The sequence below is a fragment of the Erythrolamprus reginae genome, chromosome 2 (assembly GCF_031021105.1).
Source record: "Erythrolamprus reginae isolate rEryReg1 chromosome 2, rEryReg1.hap1, whole genome shotgun sequence".
NCBI lineage: Eukaryota > Metazoa > Chordata > Lepidosauria > Squamata > Dipsadidae > Erythrolamprus > Erythrolamprus reginae.
The window spans coordinates 197,836,467-197,856,513 of NC_091951.1; the positions used below are offsets into that span (position 1 = coordinate 197,836,467).

The 20,047-nt window shown below is 45.4% G+C and overlaps 1 protein-coding gene across 2 annotated transcripts in view; it reads right to left on the bottom strand.

The window, feature by feature from the left end:
- The window catches only part of LOC139161652 (pre-B-cell leukemia transcription factor 3-like), a 70,379-nt gene that overhangs the window by 22,531 nt on the left and 27,801 nt on the right, over nt 1–20,047 (bottom strand). For both annotated transcript variants that reach the window (XM_070741074.1, XM_070741073.1), the window contains exon 2: nt 13,849–13,922. In XM_070741074.1, the coding sequence (XP_070597175.1) occupies nt 13,849–13,897 (49 nt within the window). In that variant the 5' untranslated portion in view covers nt 13,898–13,922. The remainder of the gene's footprint in view (nt 1–13,848; nt 13,923–20,047) is intronic.

Consider the following 20,047-nt stretch of genomic DNA (forward strand, 5'->3'; position numbering starts at 1 on the left):
GTCCGTCTGATGTAGATTTTCAAGGCCCTCCGAACATCTACCTTGTGCCATCTCAGCTCGAGAGGGTGCTGTCCATGTGTACAAAAGTCTGGCAACACTAACTCTTGAGCCCTATGAAACCCAGAGTTAACCTTGGGGATAAATGTAGGGTCTAACCTCAAAACTACCCGATCAGGGTGGAATATACATAAGTCTGCACGCGTAGACAGGGCCGACAGCTCCGACACTCTGCGCGCCGACGTAATTGCCACTAAAAAGGCAGTCTTTAAGGAGAGCAATCGTACTGGAATCGTCCTCATCGGCTCGAAAGGAGGGGCTGTCAACGCCTTGAGTACCAGGGAAAGGTCCCACGTCGGGAACCTGTGCACTGGAGGCGCATGGGTGTTAATCGCGCCCTTAATAAAATCCCTAATCCAAGGATCGTGTGCCAGGGATCGAACGTGGGGTACCCGGATGATGGTTGCCAAGGCCGCTAAATGCCTTTTCAATGTATTTGGGGCTAACCCTTTCTCTACCCCTGACTGTAGGAATCGTAAGATTGACACAACCGAAGCCTCCCCCGGGTTAAGGTGGTGGTTCGAACAAAACCTGCAGAAGGCCGCCCATGTGGCCTGGTAGAGTCTTACCGTTGATGGTCGACGTGCTGCCTGTATGGTGGATATAACCTCGTCTGGCAAGGCTTGCTGCCTCAGACCCGCCCTTTCAAGTGCCAGGCGGTCAGTTTGAACCACTGAGGTTCCGGATGGCAAACTGACCCCTGAACTAACACTACCTCGGGATCTGGAATCCTCCACGGGGGAGACACCGACAGGGCTATTAGGTCTGCAAACCAAGGCCGTCTCGGCCAATAGGGAGCTACCATTATTATCTCCGCCCCCTCCCGAATTGTCTTGTCTAATATCCTTTGAATGAGACATGTCGGGGGGAAGGCATACAGTAACCCCTGGGGCCATGGTGACCATAGGGCATTGACCTTTTCTGCCCCTGGCGTCGGAAACCGGGAGAAAAACCTCTGCAATTGGGCGTTTGCTGGGGTTGCGAAGAGATCCACCAATGGAAGACCAAATCGTAACACTATCTGTTTGAAGAGTGCCGGGTCCAGTTGCCACTCTGAAGGATCCAGAGTGGACCTGCTCAGCCAGTCCGCCTGCACATTGCTGGTCCCGGCAATATGCTCCGCCGTCAGAGAGGCCAGATGAGATTCGGCCCAATCGAAGAGGTCCGTGGCTTGAGCCATGAGGCGATGAGATCTCGTACCTCCTTGATGGTTCAGGTGGGCTTTTGTGGCCACGTTGTCCGTCAGAACCAGGACATGCCTGTCCTGAACCCAGGGAGCGAAGGCCTGAAGGGCTAAGAAAACCGCTCTGAGTTCGAGAACGTTGATATTGACCTGGGTTAAGTCCTCCTGAGACCACAGGCCCTGAGCTATATGAGGCCCCATATGGGCGCCCCAGCCCGACAAGCTCGCGTCTGTTGTGATAATCACACGCTCGTGGCTGTGAAGAGGAGAACCCTGGAGCAACGCTGGGGACAACCACCATGCCAGCGACTGCTTGACTGAAGCTGGGAGTCTCACCTTTCGGTGGGAGTGACTCACCTTGTCCCTCTGGGCCGGAAGGAGAAACCATTGGAGGCCCCTCATGTGATGGCGAGCCCATGGCACAATCCCTATGGATGAGACCATAGTCCCTAGTACCTTGGACAATGTTGCCAACGGTATTTGCCTTTGTCGACGAAGGCTGGTTACCAATCTCCGGATATTGAGGACTCTCTCTGGTGTTAGCGAGACCGTATCCTCCGCGGTGTCTATGATGGAGCCGAGGTGTTGGATTGATGTGGTGGGATGAAGATGGCTCTTCTCCACGTTGACCGTGTACCCGTGCCTCTCCAGAGTTTCCCGTGTGAGCGCCAGATGGTGTTGCGCTTGGACCATAGACTTGGACATAACGATTATGTCGTCCAAGTATGCCATAACTCTTATGGACTGGGCCCTTAGATGTGCTGTCAGAATGTCCATCAGCTTCGTAAAGGTACGGGGAGCCGACGATAGGCCGAACGGCATGGCACGGTACTGGTAGTGGACCCCGTTGAGACAAAACCTGAGGTAACGACGATGAGCTGGCCAAACCGGAACATGCAGGTAAGCCTCTTTGAGGTCGATAGAGGTGAGAAAATCGTTGTGCCGAACAGAGGCCAAAATCGACTGTAGGGAGTGCATGCGAAATCTGCGATATCGAATGAAGGTATTCAGGAGCTTTAGGTTTAATATCATCCTGAACCCCCCCGAAGACTTCGGCACTAGGAACACAACGGAATAAAATCCCGTGCCCTTGGCATGTTCGGGCACCTTCTCTATTGCTTGTATGTTGAGAAGGTGTGTTATCTCCAGTTGAAGATGACGTCTTTTGAGTGGGTCTCGCGTTAGCGGACAGGTGACAAACCGGTTTGGTGGGGGCTGCAAAAACTCCAGGCGCAGTCCTCTTGATATTGTGGCCCTTGCCCATTTGTCGGTGGAGGTAATCCTCCAGGAGGCACTGAAGCGTTGAAGTTTGCCTCCTATGGGCTGTAAGGGAGCCAAGTCATTTTGTGCGCCTGAAGCCACGTTGGTTCCCTCTAAAAGGACGCCTTGACTGCTGGTATCCTCTGGGCCTATCCTGAAAGGCCGCTCGGTCCCCTCTAAAGGTGGGTTGGCCATACTGATTTTGGGTGTATGACCTATTATTCTGACTAGCCGAGGAAGAGGAATCCCAACGAAAGGGCTGGCGGCGAGCGTAAGGATTGGGTCTACGCTCCTGGCGCCGGTATGCTCTGGGGAGGGTCTTACGTTTGTCCTTATCCTCAATGAGGACAGGGTCCAACGCCTCTCCAAAGAGTTTCTCCCCTTGGTATGGAGATGATGCCAGGTTCCACTTGGACTTCAGGTCCGCTGGCCAGCTCCTCAGCCAAAGGAGGCGTCTGGATGCAAGTGACGCCGCCATCCCTCTGGCCGAAAACTTTGCGGCATGGAGAGTTGCATCCGCTGAAAACTGCGCAGCTGCCAATAATTTACTGAGGTCCTGACGTAAGCGACCTTCTTCTGGACCTAGGCGGGCTTGCACCTCCTGCAACCACATTATGGAGGCCCTATTGAAAAATGAAGCTGCGGTCGCCGCCCTAAACGCCCAGCTTGCCATTTGATGGGATTTTCTTAGTAAAATCTCCGCCTTTCTATCCTCTGGTTTCAAGCTATCGCCCGTCTCAGATGGTACCAAGGCCTTAGATATCAAAGTCATTACCGGCTGGTCTATGGGCGGAAATTCCAGCAGCTTTTCCATGTCATCATCTAAAGTATAAAACTTCCTTTCGATGACCGAAGGGCCTTGAGCTGCTGCAGGCTGCTGCCATGGGCGCTTGATGCTTTGTCTGAATATGTCCGAGGATGGCACATGATCAGTCTCGGGTTGGGGCTCCTTGAATAATACTGCCGAAGGCTTAGGGTCATCTGAGGCTTCAGTAGCCTTGGTTGGACCCGGTAAATCTGCCACCTGCTTAGCTTTATGCAGCAGAATCTTGAAAAGGGGAGCCTTAAAGAGTCCAGCTGTCACCGGAGGATCAGGAGTTGTCTCATCATCCGAAAAGTCGTATTCTCTTTCGGCATCCTCTAGGGGTGACGGCTCCTCCATCCAGGACCCCATACCCGAGGGGGGCGGTGCAGCCCATAGGCTCCTGGGCTGTGCTGGTTGGGGGTGTTGGACATTCTGTTGCACCCCAGCTGCCATCCCTTGTGAGTAAACATCAGAAATGAGTCCCTGTAAGGCAGGGGACATCTGCTGCCAGGTATCAGGTTGCACACGCAGCCCAGCCGCAGTGGGCGTAAAGGTGGCAGAAGGGGCACTCTTCAATGAGTGGCTGGCAGACCCTGGCCTTGGTTGCTGAAGGCCAGATGGAGGAACAGCCTGAGGCATAAATGGGTGCTGCCTCTCTGGAGACCAATCTCTCTCTGATAAAGTCTCTGAGGGTCTCAAAACAGAGAAGGCTGGTGGATCCCTGGCCTGCAATAAGGGAGAGATGGTTCTTGGAGCTAAGAGGGCTGCCTCCAGTTTCTGCTCCAACGCCTTAATGCGCCTCTCTGCCTCCTTGATTGAAGAAGAGGCTGTGGCCTTAGATTTTTCTTTGGACTTCCCCTTGCCTTTATCCTGAGGCAATACAATGGGGGAAGATGCTTTCTCTAAGGTTTTATCCTCCATTACTCACGGTTAACAGTTGTTCTATTATTAACAGAAGCTGAAGCACGCTGACAGATATAGCTGTCACTGAGCAAATGCACTCAAAATGGCGTTTTGGCACTTCAGAGCCTACGCCTGTGTTTGACAGGTTGGTCGCGCCCATTGATTGGGCGGAGAGCAACCTTATACCCGCCTAAACAGGGCGGGCGCGGGCATCCGTTGCCTCAAAATGGCGTTCCCGCTCTTTTTTGCCGCCCTCGCCAACTCAGGGAGCTTCCAGCAATTGATGCCCCCCACACACAATTCGCTTTCTAGAGCCAGCCGATCCAAGCGGCTTCCCGGCTCTGTAAACGGCTTTTCGGCTTCGGCGGCGGCGGCGGCGGCGTCAATCAAAAGCCGCCGAACAGCTGAGAGGCGCTGGCCCGGCGCCAAATCAAGCCGCCTTCATTCTCCGCGGCAATCCTGCAGTTCTCCATTGAAATTCTGCAGTCCAAGCTTCCCAGTGAGGGGGGCGGACCCCCTCACCTTCAGCTGACAGCCGGGTATGACCACTGAGGTCGGGGACCCTAGGCTGAGGTGCTCCTCGTTAGGCATGGTACCCACGGAGGGAAGGGAAGCTCGAGGAGATTAACGGTGGGGGTTATTCTGCCCGCGGAGGGCAGAGACCCCTTAATTTCCCTTTCAAGATTCACTGCACCTGCAATTAGAAAGGGGAGAAAAACAGAAATTATTAATATTATTTTATTATTATTATTATTATTATTATTATTATTATTATTATTATTATTATTATTACTATTAATGCTTCATCAGAGAAGCAAACTCAACAGTCTCTACACTAAGACTGAGTTTTTAAAACTGAGGTATTGGGGGCTGCTGAGGGGTGGTGACTACCTCATATTTAAATATTTAAATTAACTCAGTCTCTACCAATAAGATTGGTGAATTACCCATGTTGGACTCTCCTTCCAGATGCAGTGGAGAAAGTGAATTTTCAGTGACATGTTTGCACCAAGTGCTGTATAGGACCTAAGCAAATTTTCCACATATTTTTCAGTCATCTACCTTGCTGTTCTCAAAGTGAAGATAAATTTATACACTTCCATGTGGTTCCATTTTCATCATTTTACTGTACTTTGTTGAGAAGTCATGAGGCATCATTATCATTAGATACCTCCCTCCCTTGTAGGCAAATATACTCACCTGTGTATAAATCTTTATTTTATCTTGAAAACTTTAGCTAACCAGCACTTTTATCACTTGTTTTCTAATTCATCAAATCAAAATATATAAAATTAATATATTTTATCTTGGAGGTTGATAATTTCCCAAAATTTGTAACCAGTATTACTTTCAAATGATTGAACACAGTTGGTCTTCTTTTGACAGTAAACTAAAGCAAGGTAGAAAGCAAACAGTCTTTCTAGTTTCCATCAGTTTATCATCCTCATACCTATTTTTCTTAATTACAGTGGAACCCCGACATAAGAGCTGCTCTACTTAAGAGCAACTCGAGATAAGAGCTGCGAGGGGAGAGATATTTTTGTTCTACTTACAAGCCCAAATTCGAGATACAAGCGCCAAGGAGCTGTCTCCTGAAGCCAAACGCTAACTTCCGCGTTCGGCTTCAGGAGACAGCTGCGAAGCGGCGCGCGTGTTTTAAAAGGTTGCAGCCGGCCTGGGGGGCTCGGGGGGGTGCTTGCAGCTTTCTTTCTTGCTCTTTTTCTTTCTCTCTTTTACCTTCCCTTCCTCTATTTCTTCTTTTCTTTCTCCTTCCCACCTTCTTCCCTCCCTCCCTCCCTGCACTCATTCCTCTCTTACTCTCCCCTTTCATAAGTTTCCTTGCTTCCTTCCTCTGTTCCTGTCCCTTCCCTCTTTCCTTCCTTCCTTCCCACCCTCCGTCCATTCATTCACCCATTCCTCTCTTGATCACTTAAAGCCGGTCCCTGGTGCAAAAAGGGTTGGGGACCTCTGTCCTACAGGATTGGGTGGCAGAGAAGTTGAACATATGTAAATTTAAAAGTTTAAGAAAGTTTACAAGTTAAGTGAAAGAAACTTCATTATTCATTTATATGTACATGTACATTTCTTCATTAAAAACATGTCTTTCTGCATAATTTAGACTAACTTTGTGAGTTTTTTGAGGGCTGGAACCAATTAAAATTATTTACATTAATTCCTATGGGGAAAAGTCGTTCGAGATAAGAGCTGCTCGACTTAAAAGAGCCCAGGTCCGGAACGAATTAAACTCGTATCTCGAGGTACCACTGTACTTACTTCTTGAATAAGACCCAAAGTGGTTGGAACAATACGCTTACAGAAAGTAAAATAAAAGAAAAGGATTCAGCACACATCTTCTATTAATGCTGTCCAAGCATCACTTTTTTATGTTTTATTAAATATTATAATTATACAAATAAACTAATTACAAATTAGTTCCTTCTGGTTCCTTCTAGGATCCAGTGATCAAATTTCCAATGTTTCATGTTTCTTTAGGAATTCAGAATAATAGCATTCTTCCACATAAGGTTTTGCATTTGTACCATTACTGTAGGCTGAGGAAAAAAATGTGGTGCATTATTTTCTGGGCGACCCTCGTAATATGGTGACAACAGTGAATATTTTCACCCCAAACTATTTTAACATATGCTCTTTTTATCATACTCCTACAACTATTCAGACCTTTCAATGGTACTAGCAAAGATGTTTCTATTGCTGTGGCCTGATTTCTGTTAAGGACCTTTTTTAAAAAATGGTTTACATCCTGCTGCAACAAATAATAAGGAATACAATTTTTAATTTCAAGTAATTTTCTTCATCCAACTTATTAAAGATAGCTAAGATTACTTCAGATCCAGATAATTCTGACAAAGTATGAACTAGATGTAGCCAAAAGGGAGGATCATTCCAATGGTCACACTAGACCAAGGGTCGGCAACCCGCAACTCCAGAGCCGCCTGCAGCTCTTAAGGCCCCCTGCTGTGGTTTCTTCTCTCATCACTGACTGGCCTCACTCTCCCCTCCCTCACCTGGCCTAAGAAGATAAGGGTGATGGCGTGAATGGAGAAGTGACCAGGACTGATTCTCTGGCACTGGTTGAGGAACATAGACACCCCCGGATGAGGTTCTTTTCGGGTGATCTTCCTCCCCCCTCTTACGACTCCCTGGCGGGCTGTGGTGGGGCCAGGAGGGTATGCATGCACGTGAAAACCCTCAAAGATGCACTCGGAAGGCAGGCAGCTGCTCGTTTAAGAAGGGTCTTTGGATGAGGCGTCCCTCCTGCCCTAAGCATCTGGCCATTGCCTTGCTGTGTCCTGTCCCATTCCCTCCCCCCTCCCACAGCCCTTCAGCCCAGCAGGATGGGCATAAGCTCCAGCTTGAAGTGGCAGGATGTGAAGGCTGCCTTCACTCCGGCAACCCTCCGTCTCCTATGTAGGATAGAGAGGGCATGGCAAGGCAATGCCCAGATCCTTAGGACAGGAGAGAAGCTCCGTCCAAAGACCCTCCTTAAGCGAGCAGACACCCACCACTTGCCCTTCATGTGTGCCTTTGCACCTTGAGAAGTTTCTCCCGCGCATGCCAGAGCCACCCAGGGAATTGTGAGAAGGGGAGGAGGGTCACCCGAAGTGAAGCCAGGGGTGGCAATCGTTCCTCAGCATAGAAAGGGAGAGAAAGGGAGAGAGGGAAAAAGAGAGATGGGAGAAAGAGAGATGAGGGAGAGGAAGAGAGATTGGTGGGGAGGAAGGGAGAGAGAGAGAGAGAAATATAAAGATGAGAGGAAGGGAGATAGGAGAGGGAGAAAGAGGGATGGAGACAGAGAAAAAAGAGAGAGAGATTTCCTCATAGAAAAGAAAACAGAGCCACAAAACCTGGGTGGGTGTAACTGGGGCAATCGGTGGGAGTGATGTCAGCTGGCCACGCCCACTCAGGTTTTGTGACTCCAGGTGTTTTGTTTTCTCTGGGAAACAGGTCCAGATGGCTCTTTGAGATTTTAAGGAACCCCTTCACCTAACACACACTGTATTAATCTAGTTTATATTAGTGATTTTTAAAAAGAAAGAAATAACATCTGTATTTCTAGACATTGTTTTTCAGACAGACATGTTGCAGCCAAAAATTGTATTTTTTTGTATTTATTTTCTCTTGTCGCTAAGCAGCATACTTGAGAGTTAAGATGTAAATTAATGCTTTTTTTACTTTTCTATTCTCCTTAAAATAAACCTGGCCACAACATGCTTACTGAAACTGGGATATGGTTACAGCAGTCCACATGGAATTGCTTCACAGACATATCTAGGCCATAGAAGTAGCTCTTTTTTTCTTAGCAGAACCTGCAATTGTTTTAACACATTTCACTTTCTGTGTTTCTTCACTAAAAAAGAAAATAGAGAACATTGTACACCAGGATATTCAGGGATCAGTGCATTCTGATGACATTCCCTCACCCAGAAATACAATGTATTATTAAAATTAATATAACAACTTTGTATTAATTCACACATTTAAAATTTAAAGCCAAAATGCAAAGGAACAATCAGTATATATAAATAGGAATAACAGAATTAATGGCAAGAATGCGGATGTTTGAAAATAGCAAAGGGAAAGACAACGAACACAGACAAAAAGCCACTACATTGATTCAAAGGTAAAAGCAAGGTTGGGCCCCTAAATAGTTAAAATTGAGCATCAGCCCTATTACTACAGTATGATCAGGTCTTTGTTTGCTCAAGCCATAACATCTGCTCTCCATAATTTAAATAAGGAACAGACAGGCCATCAGACATTCAGAAACCTATGAGACCTAAACAAATCCTCTGTAACTATGGGGCTGCAATCCCTTGGTTCAAATATGTTCACATTAAAATGAATTGCAACTTGACGGTTTAAAAATATATAAACTGCCCAGCCAGAGAGGTACGGTAAGTTCTAGCAGGAAGCACATTTCATTAAAGGTTTTGAATCAGTGCCTTTTCAGCTGTGGAAAAAGAGAAATTTAAACACACACGTTCTAATTTTGCAGAGTTATCCTGCCATAAAAGGCAATTGCTATTATAAGAAAGCTATTGGTAAAGTTCTTATTTAATGCAAGCAAGCCCTGGTTTCTTTTTTTGCAGTGTTTCTATGGACTAGAAAAGACTCAGAAAAATCAATACTGTATAGCAAATGCTGACTCTTTTCTTCTAAGGAACGTATAGCATTTCAAAAAGGAAAAGCCATCAAGAATATTATCTTTCACTGGCCCATCTCTTAGTAGTCATTTAAATTACCTGGAAAAGGAAAGTTACCTGCCTGTATTACATATCAATGTATAATACTGATACATACATACATACATACATACATACATACATACATACATACATACATACATACATACAGTATTTTAATAATAATAGCACAACAACAACAACAACAGAGTTGGAAAGGGCCTTGGAGGTCTTCTAGTCCAACCCCCTGCTTATGCAGGAAACCTTACACAATACATATATTGTAAGTAAGTAAGTAAGTAAATAAGTAAGTAAGTATGTATGCATGTATGTATGTATGTATGTATGTATGTATGTATGTATGTATGTATGTAATATATATATCACAAAATGAAATTTGCAAATCATTTGAAATTTTGCCACTAACATCTTCCATGAACCATTAATTTTAGGAAATGAATAAAATATATGTGATCTGAGTAAACAGTAGACAAATTTAAAATGAAAAATGTAAGACTAAATAATAATAAAACTAAATATAAATATTGACAAGAGGATGGAAGAGATATATTATTTTTCATTATGCATTATCTCCATTTCTTGTTTCTTCATTTTAGTGGTAGAATTCCAGGGTTTTGAAACTTTAAAATATATGAAACCCTACAATGAAGCCCAACAATTTATGTACCGGTAATTCTTTTTATATGAATAACAATACAATTGCCCATTGCAACTTGGCCCAAGCAAAACAAGGAACAAATCTAAAAGCATATTTTTACAGGGTTGCATGCGGTCCAGGAGAATCTGGCAATCCCTAGTTTATCAAGTTTTGAAAATATTTTTAAAAACATGTATAAAATGATTTGGCAGATAGAAAGATGACTAAATTTATCACAGAAAAGAAAGCCACTATTGTATCAGCCTTCAGTTTTTGGTTTTCTCTTTCCTTCAGAAGAATAAGTTATAAGGGTGATTATATGTTTATTTTACACAGCCAATAATAGGATTATTGAAATTTCTGTTATTACCTTGAATATTTAAAGATCACATGCATTTTACGTGGAAAGTAGTATAAGAATTTTTTTAAAATATGCTTAGAATAATATAATGAAAATAAATGTTTAGGAATGTAAAACAAAAGGGCAATCCATTACAGACTATTTATTCTGAGTAGTATTAGAATGAGAGATAAATGAATATACAGTAGTGCAAAAGTTACAATCCATCCCCAAATTGTTCCATGCAAATTCCACTGAAAAGGGGCTGAATAATATTCTTGTTCATCTACTATAATACTAATCTCAAGGTTGACTCAGCCTTCCATCCTTCCGAGGTGGGTAAAATGAGGACCCGGATTGTGGGGGCAATAGCCTAGCTCTGTTAAAAAAGTGCTATTGCTAACATGTTGTAAGACGCCCTGAGTCTAAGGAGAAGGGCGGCATAAAAATCGAATAAATAAATAAATAAATAAAAGCCAGTAGTAGGATTACTGAAATTTCTGTTATTACCTTGAATATTTAAAGATCACATGCATTTTATGTGGAAAGTAGTATAAGAATTTTTTTAAAAATATGCTTAGAATAATATAATGAAAATAAATGTTTAGGAATGTAAAATCTATTACAGATTATTTATTCTGAATAGTATCATTAGAATGAGAGATAAATGAATACAGTACAAAAGTTACAATCCATCTCAAAATTGTTCCATGCAAATTCCACTGAATAATATTCTTGTTCATCTACTATAATACTAATATCACACCTTTTTTGCTCACCAAACCTTTAGAAATGGTAATTCTGATGTTCTGAAACAGACAATGGTACATAAAGCAATCAATGCCCATCCAACTTATTAACAGGTGGAAACAAAAGGCATTTAATCAAAGCCATATCTCTATTTATGGTGTTTTCAGTTTAACCTTCAAAACAACTGTACAGTGATCCCCCGGGTATCGCGCTCCCGATCATTGCGAACGGGCTAAATCGCGATTTTTCAACCCGGAAGTCAAAACACCATCTGCGCATGCGTGCCCATTTTTTTATGGCCACGCATGCGTAGATGGCGCCGGGCAGATCAGCTGCTGGGCGGCTTCCCTGGGTCTTCCCCCTCTTGCTGGCGGGAGGGCGAGCGGCGGACATCGAGGAGTTTCCCCACCGCCCACGCAAACTCCTCGCTGTTGCCGCGCCCGCCCTTCGCCTGCCCACGCCGTTCGCTCGGGCCGCTTCCCAGCTGAGTACTCAGCTGGGAAGCGGCCCGAGCGAACGGCTTGTCCGCCTCCTGCCCTCCCGCGCGCCCGCAGCTCGCCCGCCCTTCGCCCGCCCACGCCGTTCGCTCGGGCCGCTTCCCAGCTGAGTACTCAGCTGGGAAGCGGCCCGAGCGAACGGCTTGTCTGCCGCCTGCCTGCCCGCGCGCCCGCGGCTCGCCCGCCCTTCGCCCGCCCACGCCGTTCGCTCGGGCCGCTTCCCAGCTGAGAATTCGCTTCAGGACTCAGCTGGGAAGCGGCGTGAGCGAGCGGGGTGGGCGGGCGAAGGGTGGGCGAGCGGCAGCGAGGAGTTTGCGTGGGCGGTGGGGAAACCCCAGCGCCGCTTCCCAGCTGAGTCCCCTTCCCAGGAACCCCAATCTTCGGCTCCTCGCTAGCGCGGCGGAAGTAAAAACACCATCTGCGCATGCGCAGATGGTGTTTTTACTTCCGCCGCGCTACTTCGCGCAAAACCGATCATTGCGAGGGGTCCTGGAACGGAACCCTCGCAATGATGGGGGGATCACTGTATTCAAAACTAAGAGGGGAAACCTATTAAACTAGCAAGGCACTACAACTTCCTAATTATTGCAACTTAATTTATGTGAGAAAGGAGGAAAATCCAAAAAGCAGAATTAAGCAAGAGTTTCAACTCGTAGGAGAATGACCTACTTTAGAGTTCCAATGAGATCCTAAACATCTATTGGAAATTTGTATTCACTATCATTCCTGTGGAACTACCACTTAGCCAGAAATAAATTAGTTTGGATGCCAAAGAGAAACTCTGAGTTCAGACGGGTATATAGGAGTGATTCAAAAAGGGCAGAAACACCCTACGTGGAAATACTCCCAAGTGCTAATTCTAGAACAAGCAAAGAAAGAGAAGATTTATACTGTATGAACAACTGTTCAGAAGGGGCTGCCGAACAGGCAACTTTTTTTCATTCCTGCATGACAATTTTCTTTCATCTGGGTAATTATCAAACTATAGGAGCCCTGTCCTCCTGTACCTTTGGCCCACAAATGTAAGCAATTCAATATGTTAATCCCATACGGCCATAAGGCAATCCAACCACCCTCTATATCTCCCAGGAAAATAAGCATTCATGCCAGGTAAGCAGCTATTCCTTACTTAAATCATTCCCTGGCATGAAGGACAGGCTAAAAACCCTTCATGTAACTTATTTACAAGGACACATGAATTATTTGCTAAAAGGGAAAAAGCAGCATGTAAGATATGCCATTCACATGAATTTTAGAAGCCCTTCAGTCCAAATGACAGCCAACATTATCTGCTATTTACAGATCTTTATGTCGTGTCACCTGAGACTGCTAAACGATTTTATGCCAGACACAGCATAAAAGGCATCACCTGCTATTATCATGGTGACTATGTTAATATGAATGATATGCAAATTATATTCATTATACAGAAATTAAATTATACAAATTAGCTATACAGCTCTCTAGAGCAAGACATTTCCATTGTGGCCTTTGGTGTTCAACAAGTTGTTTATCCCATAAAATTGTTTGTCTGTAAAAAGGTTAATTTTACATATAATAATCATCATAATAAATTCAAATTCAATCAAAAGAAAAAACACAGGAAGTTTAATATAGCAAAATAAAACACTGAAAAAAAGTAATTGAACGGTGACACTTGTCATTGCACAGCTGATAGCAGTGGGTTATATTAAATAAATGCCATTAATAAAATTAACATGGAGAGAGGGACAGTAAATACAAGTTGATGTCAGTTTGATTTCTTGACTAATGAAAGTGGGTTATATTAAATAAATGCCATTAATAAAATTAACATGGAGAGAGGGACAGTAAATACAAGTTGATATCAGTTTGATGTCTTGACTAATGAAAAAAGACTAATGTTTATTTTAAAAAGGCAAGAGAAACAAAAGACTTCCTCTGAACCATTATTATTTGGTTCAAACCAAACATAAAATATTGCACAAAGTTGTACAACACTTTGTAGCCTGAAAATATTCCATTTACAAATAATTTAGCAACAGAATCCTATACAAAGATGTAGACTATTAAAGTCCTAATTAATTCATAATTATTGGTTCAAATATCAGCAGTCAGTTTAAGAACTAGGATATTTTTGTACATTAACTATATACAATTTATTAGCTGGAACTATTAGTTTTCAGATAAAAAAATGAAAATGCAAACAAACCTGTTTTTTCTTTAATATCACATAGCACACTGAAAAGAGCAGGCTTCATTCGGTGGCAATTCAAGGCATGTTTCCTAAAGAAATAGAGAAAGAAAAAACAGAATGAATAAAGAAAAGAATAGAAAAATGAAAACAAAGGGATAATGAAGAGGTAATGCATATCATTGAAAAGCTGGAAACCATATTGTCCTAGGAAAATGATGTACTGGGTTCATTCACCGCCCGTATTACATATATTAACTAAGCATCATGAAACTTAAACTTATATAAACAGATGGTGACTTGCATTTTAAAAGCATGTGGAAAGCCTCAAGGCTGGATTTATACAATATTATCTTTCTTATATTTCTATTAGCATAGTTGTCTGCTTTAAAATGAGATACACCTAGTAAAAACACAAATAAGTAATTATGCATCCTTTTTCTTAACTTTGCAACAACGTTACAGAACTGTGAGAATATCAACATGATATTCACTCAAACAAAGAGACTCCCCACCATTCTTAAAAGCAAACACCAAGCCGAATCTTCCACTGAGGTATTCATATTCCTTCTAATGGGCTACAGCAGGGCTGTCAAACTCATGTCTTGGTCAGATGTGTCACACACTGGCCACACCCACACCCGGTTTAGCGAAGGGGAGAGTCCTGATATGTCATGTGACAATGCCGTGATGATGACACCCTTGGGCTAGAGAGAATGTTCACTACTGTCATTCTTGCTTTTATTCAAGACAAATAAATTCCACTTTTGATGTTACTGATTTCATTGTGGAATTAACTGGCCAGATTTGACAGTTACATACTTGTTGATCATGAAAATAAAAGAACAGAGAAGCATAACTATAGGAATCCCGTAAAAGTATTTGCTACTGAGCCAGAGTTCTGGAATAAAAGCTATAGTTCAGATTTTTTTGCTATATTAGAATTCTACTCTCATGATATTTTATTCAGCAATAAAATAAACATATATTATTATTTCAAATACATCTGGAATAGTACAATGACATAAAATAGAGAGGAATACACTGTAGTAGTCAGTCCCTTTATTTGATAACAATTATATTTGATATAAAGGGATATTTACAATGATATTTGTTTCCACAGAGTAGTCTTTGAGTTACAACCATAATAATACCTGCCTATTACAGTGTAACTGTTTTAAGTGAGGTGCCTCCATCTCTGCTTTCCCCAATGCAGACATTAAGCAATCACATAGGTTGCTAAGTGGAACAAGGATGTCTCAGGGATAGGGGAGGCTTGGAAGACCTAGAACAAGCCCACGATAATCTGATGTGGACCTTCCAAGCTTTCTCCAACCTCAAGGCACCTTGTGTTCTGTTTCCCACCTTTTGGGGTCCTCACAGGCCTTCCTACACCACCAGGGGCTTGCTTTCCACCCAGGAGAAGCTACCAGCTTTCCACCCAGGAGAAGCTACCAGCACACAAGAGGCAGCTTGCAGGCCTCAGGTTTTCCCAACTTCCATTTAAGGAAAAATTGAGCCTCCTTAAAAATGGAGCCCACCAAAAGATTGAAAGAATAACAACCATCTACAGAATAGCACAAGGTTGCCATGAGGCTGCCTCAGTAGAAAAGCCCTCTCAGAAGCTATAGAAATAGGAAAGGTAAGTTGGGTGCCGCTGTGCCATGAAATGTCTGAGAATAGGCGTTGATTGCTTACCTGAACGCCTCTTCTCGTACGGTGAGCGGGTACAGCAGTCACATGGGTTGCTCATGTCCAATCCGGTGGAACTGAGCCTAGTGTTAAAAAAGCTTGCCGGATCCGCCCCTTCCCCAGAATTCGCGAATCCATAGACTAGGCTCAGCTGTGAAGCTCTGTAGTGTTCAACTCTTATTGTTAGAGGAAAAAGGAATATAGAAAGGTAAGGAAGACACATACAAGGGCGGGAAGTGACTGCTGTACCCGCTCACCGTACGAGAAGAGGCGTTCAGGTAAGCAATCAACGCCTATTCTCCATACTGAAGGAGCGGGTCCAGCAGTCACATGGGACATACCCAATAGATGGTCCCTAGGGTGGGATTAGCTTGCTATCGTGTGAGATAACGGATTGGAGTACCCTTCTGCCGAAGGCAGCGTCCGCTGAAGCGTAAGCATCAATCTTGTAGTGCCTGATGAAGGAATTTGGCGAGACCCAAGTGGCTGCTTTGCAGACCTCCTCCAACGGGGCTTGAGTCGCCCAAGCGGCCGAGGTGGCTGCGCTCCTGGTGGAATGCGCAGTGATGTTCCTTGGAACTGAGAGGGAGGCCGATTCATAGGCCTTAGCTATAGTCCCTCTGATCCAACGGCCTATTACTGTTGAAGACACCTTGGTCCCCATGACTCTGGGGTGATAGGCTATAAACAGTGCTTCTGACCTCCGAAAGGGTCCTGTGCGTTGGATATAGATTCTCAGCGCTCTAATAAGATCCAGAGTGTGCCATCTAATTGCCAAGGGATGGTCTCGTTGGAGGCAGAAGGAAGGTAGGACAATATCCTGAGTTCTGTGGAACATGGAACTGACCTTGGGTAAGAAGATAGGGTCCAGTCGCAAGACTACCTTGTCCTGATGAAATTGACAAAGGTCCTGTCTGATTGAGAGGGCAGCCAGCTCCGAAATGCGTCGTGCAGAGGTAATAGCCACCAGGAATGCTACCTTAAAGGATAAGTACCTGAGGGACGCTGATTTTAGGGGTTCGTATGGTGCCTGCGTGAGGGAATGGAGAACCCGTGGCAAATCCCAAGAGGGATACCTGTGGACCTTGGAAGGTCTGAGGTTGGCTATGCCCTTGAGGAATTCCTGAACCTCTGGAAAGGATCGGAGAGGCTGTCTGCGGGGGCCCCCTAGGACAGATGAAATGGCTGCCAGATGACGCCGGAGGGTGCTGGTAGAAAGTCCTTTATGGAAGCCTTGCATAAGGAAGGAAATGATTCTGTGTATGGGGATGCACAGAGGAGAGAGGCCTTCCTGTAGACACCACTGGTGGAACTTGGACCACGTGTGGTCGTAGATTCGATTGGTCGAACTCCTTCTGGCCTTTAAAATGACCTCCGCTGTATCGGGGTCATGACCACGCAGTTCTAAGTCTCTCCTGATAACAGCCAGGCGGTGAGGTGGAACCACTCCGGGTCTGGATGGAATGAGGCCCCCTGCCGCAGCATATCCCCCGAAACGGGGAGTCGCCAGGGGTCCTGGACGGACAACTGTTGGAGATCCGCGAACCAGGGCCGGCGGGGCCAATGAGGAGCGATTAAGATTACTCGGGCCCTCTCGGTGAGGACCTTGTGAATCACGTCCGGGAGGATTGGAATTGGAGGAAATGCGTAAAGTAGGCCTGGAGGCCATGGGCTCCGGAGGGCATTGATTGCTTCCGCTCCCGGGGATGGAAATCTGGAAAAGAAGCGAGGGAGTTGGGCGTTCGCATTGGTCGCGAAGAGATCCAGAGTAGGTAGGCCGAATCTGAGGCAGATTTGATGGAACAGGTCCTGATGGAGGTTCCACTCTCCTGGATCTATCGTTGCTCGAGATAGCCAGTCCGCCTGGACGTTGAGGCTCCCCGAAATGTGGTCGGCTAGGAGCGACCGAAGATGTTTTTCCGCCCAAAGGCCTAACTTGAGAGCCTCCCTCATGAGTGCCTTGGATCTCGTGCCCCCCTGTCTGCAGATATGGCTTTTTGTGGCAATGTTGTCGGTGAGAATGAGAACGTGCCGGTTGGGAATGCGAGGAGAGAAATGTTTCAGAGCCAGGGAAACGGCTCTTAATTCTAGCCAATTGATTGGCTTGGAGGCTTCCTCCGGGGACCACGTGCCCTGGGCTATCATCCCCTGGGCGTGGGCGCCCCATCCCGATAGGCTGGCATCTGTGGTGATGACAAATTGATCCGGGCACCTGAACGGGGATCCTTTGTCCATGGCCGGAGACTTCCACCACTTGAAGGATCTGCGAACACTTAGTGGGATGACAATGCGACGATTTGAGTTGCTGTGCCCCGATCTCTGAAAGGGTAATAGGAGCCACTGAAGTTCCCTAGCATGAAGGCGAGCCCAGGGAATGATGCCTATGCATGACACCATCTTCCCCAAAAGGGAAGACAAAGTTACTATGGATACTGAAGGTTTGGATAAAATGTTGGAAATTAACTCCCCTATACTGAGTTTTCTCTCGGGAGAGAGAAAAACCTGGGAGGATTCTGAATTAATAATGGAACCCAGGTGTAAGATGGATGTGGAAGGTTGGAGATGGCTTTTATCAAAGTTGATGGAAAATCCATGGTCCTGAAGGACTGACATGGTGACAGACAGGTCTGTTTTCACTTTCTCTAGGGAGTTCCCATGAATCAAAATATCATCAAGATAACATAAAATATGGATGGGAGACGCCCGGATATAGGCCGCCAGGGACCCCAAGAGCTTTGTAAAGACCCGAGGGGCCGAGGAAAGGCCAAATGGCATTGCCCTATACTGGAAATGCCTGCCTTGAAAGGAAAAACGTAAAAATTTTCTGTGGCATTTGGCTATAGGAATGTGGAGATAGGCCTCAGTGAGGTCTAAGGAGACCATGAAATCTCCCGTGTGGATGGCGGCCAAAATAGAAGATAAGGAGTGCATTTTAAACTTCCTATATTTGATGAATAGGTTTAGCTTCTTTAAATCCAAAATAGCTCTCCAACCTCCGGAGGACTTTGGCACCATAAATAGGATGGAGTAAAATCCTAGGCCCTTCTGCCCGGACGGAACCGGTTGAATGGCTCTGATGGACAATAAATGAGAAATGGCCTCCTCCATACGGTTACAATCTGAGGAGGACCTGGGAGAAGGGCAGGAAATAAAACGTTTCGGGGGAGGAGAAACAAATTCTAACAGAAGGCCTGTTTGAACAGTGTCAATGACCCAGGGGTCCTTGGAGGTGAGACGCCAATTAGAGGCGAAATGGGCTAGGCGACCCCCTATGGGAATAGAGGAAAAATTACCATCTAGGTTTTTTTGAAGCCCTGTTAGAGGACGCTCCCCTTTGGAAGCGAAAACCTCTGCCCCTGGAGTTCCTACCTTGGGAACGAAAGCGGGGGGAATACTGACCTGGAGATCTCTGATAGGAAGCCGCTTGATCTGGCTGGCGCCCTGGGCGACGAAAGGACTGCGTTTTGGTAGCCTTTTTGGTGGTTGGGCCCAAGACTTTCTTCTTGTCCGTGGTTTCCGTGAGGAGTGGATCCAGAAGATCACCGAAAAGAAGGTCGCGCTTTAAGGGACCCTGGGATAACTGCCATTTCTGGCGTACTCCCGCTTGCCAAGGGCGAATCCATAGGAGTCTTCTTGCCGTTGTAGAAGCTGCAATAGACTTGGCAGAAAATCTAGTAGATTGCAAGGTGGCATCAGCCACGTACTGGGCAGCTGCAAAGACTTTGTTGAAGTCTTGTTGGCCTCTCAAGTCATCGGGAGGAATATGCTGTTGTAGTTGGCGAAGCCACAGAAGCATGGCTCTGGAGAAAAAGGAAGCTGCTGCAGAACTTTTAATGGCCCAGGAATCTGCGGTGAATCCTCTTTTGAGCATTTGTTCAATCCGCTTGTCCTCTGGGCGGAGGACTTCCTCCGCTTCGCCTGGCACAGCCGCTGCCGAGTGAAGGATCTTGACAGGTTCATCTGGTTTAGGAAAGGATAGGAGCTCTTCATAGGAAGAGGAAAGTTTGTACAATTTTCTGTCCTTGGTGGAGGGATTAAGGCCAGAGGCTGGGAAATCCCACTGTTTAAGTAAGGCATCTTTAAACAATTTAGGCATAGGAATTACCTCGTTATCCTCCTGTTCCTCTGTGAAGTAAGGTAAATTCTCCTCCGGGGGATCAGTGGAAGTGGAGGCTTGTTTCTCCTGGGCCGCTAATCCCGTAGAAATTCTAGCTTTGAGGAGAAGAGATTTGAATAATTGAGAAGGAAAAATAGTAATTGGAGAAGGAACCTTTATTTGGGATTCCTCATCATCTGAAAGGCCTTGAAAAGGATCCTCATCATCCTCCAAATCCTCATATTCATCCTGAGAGGAATCTGAATCCTCCTGAATAGGAGCTCTAACCGCTGGGGAGGAACCCAAGGGGCGGGAGGGACGAGGAGGAGGAGGAGGTAAGGAAAGCTCATTGATGGTAGAGAGTTTGGCATCAATGGCCTTGGACAACACAGAAAAAATAGATTGGAACTCAGGAGGTAAACTAGAAAT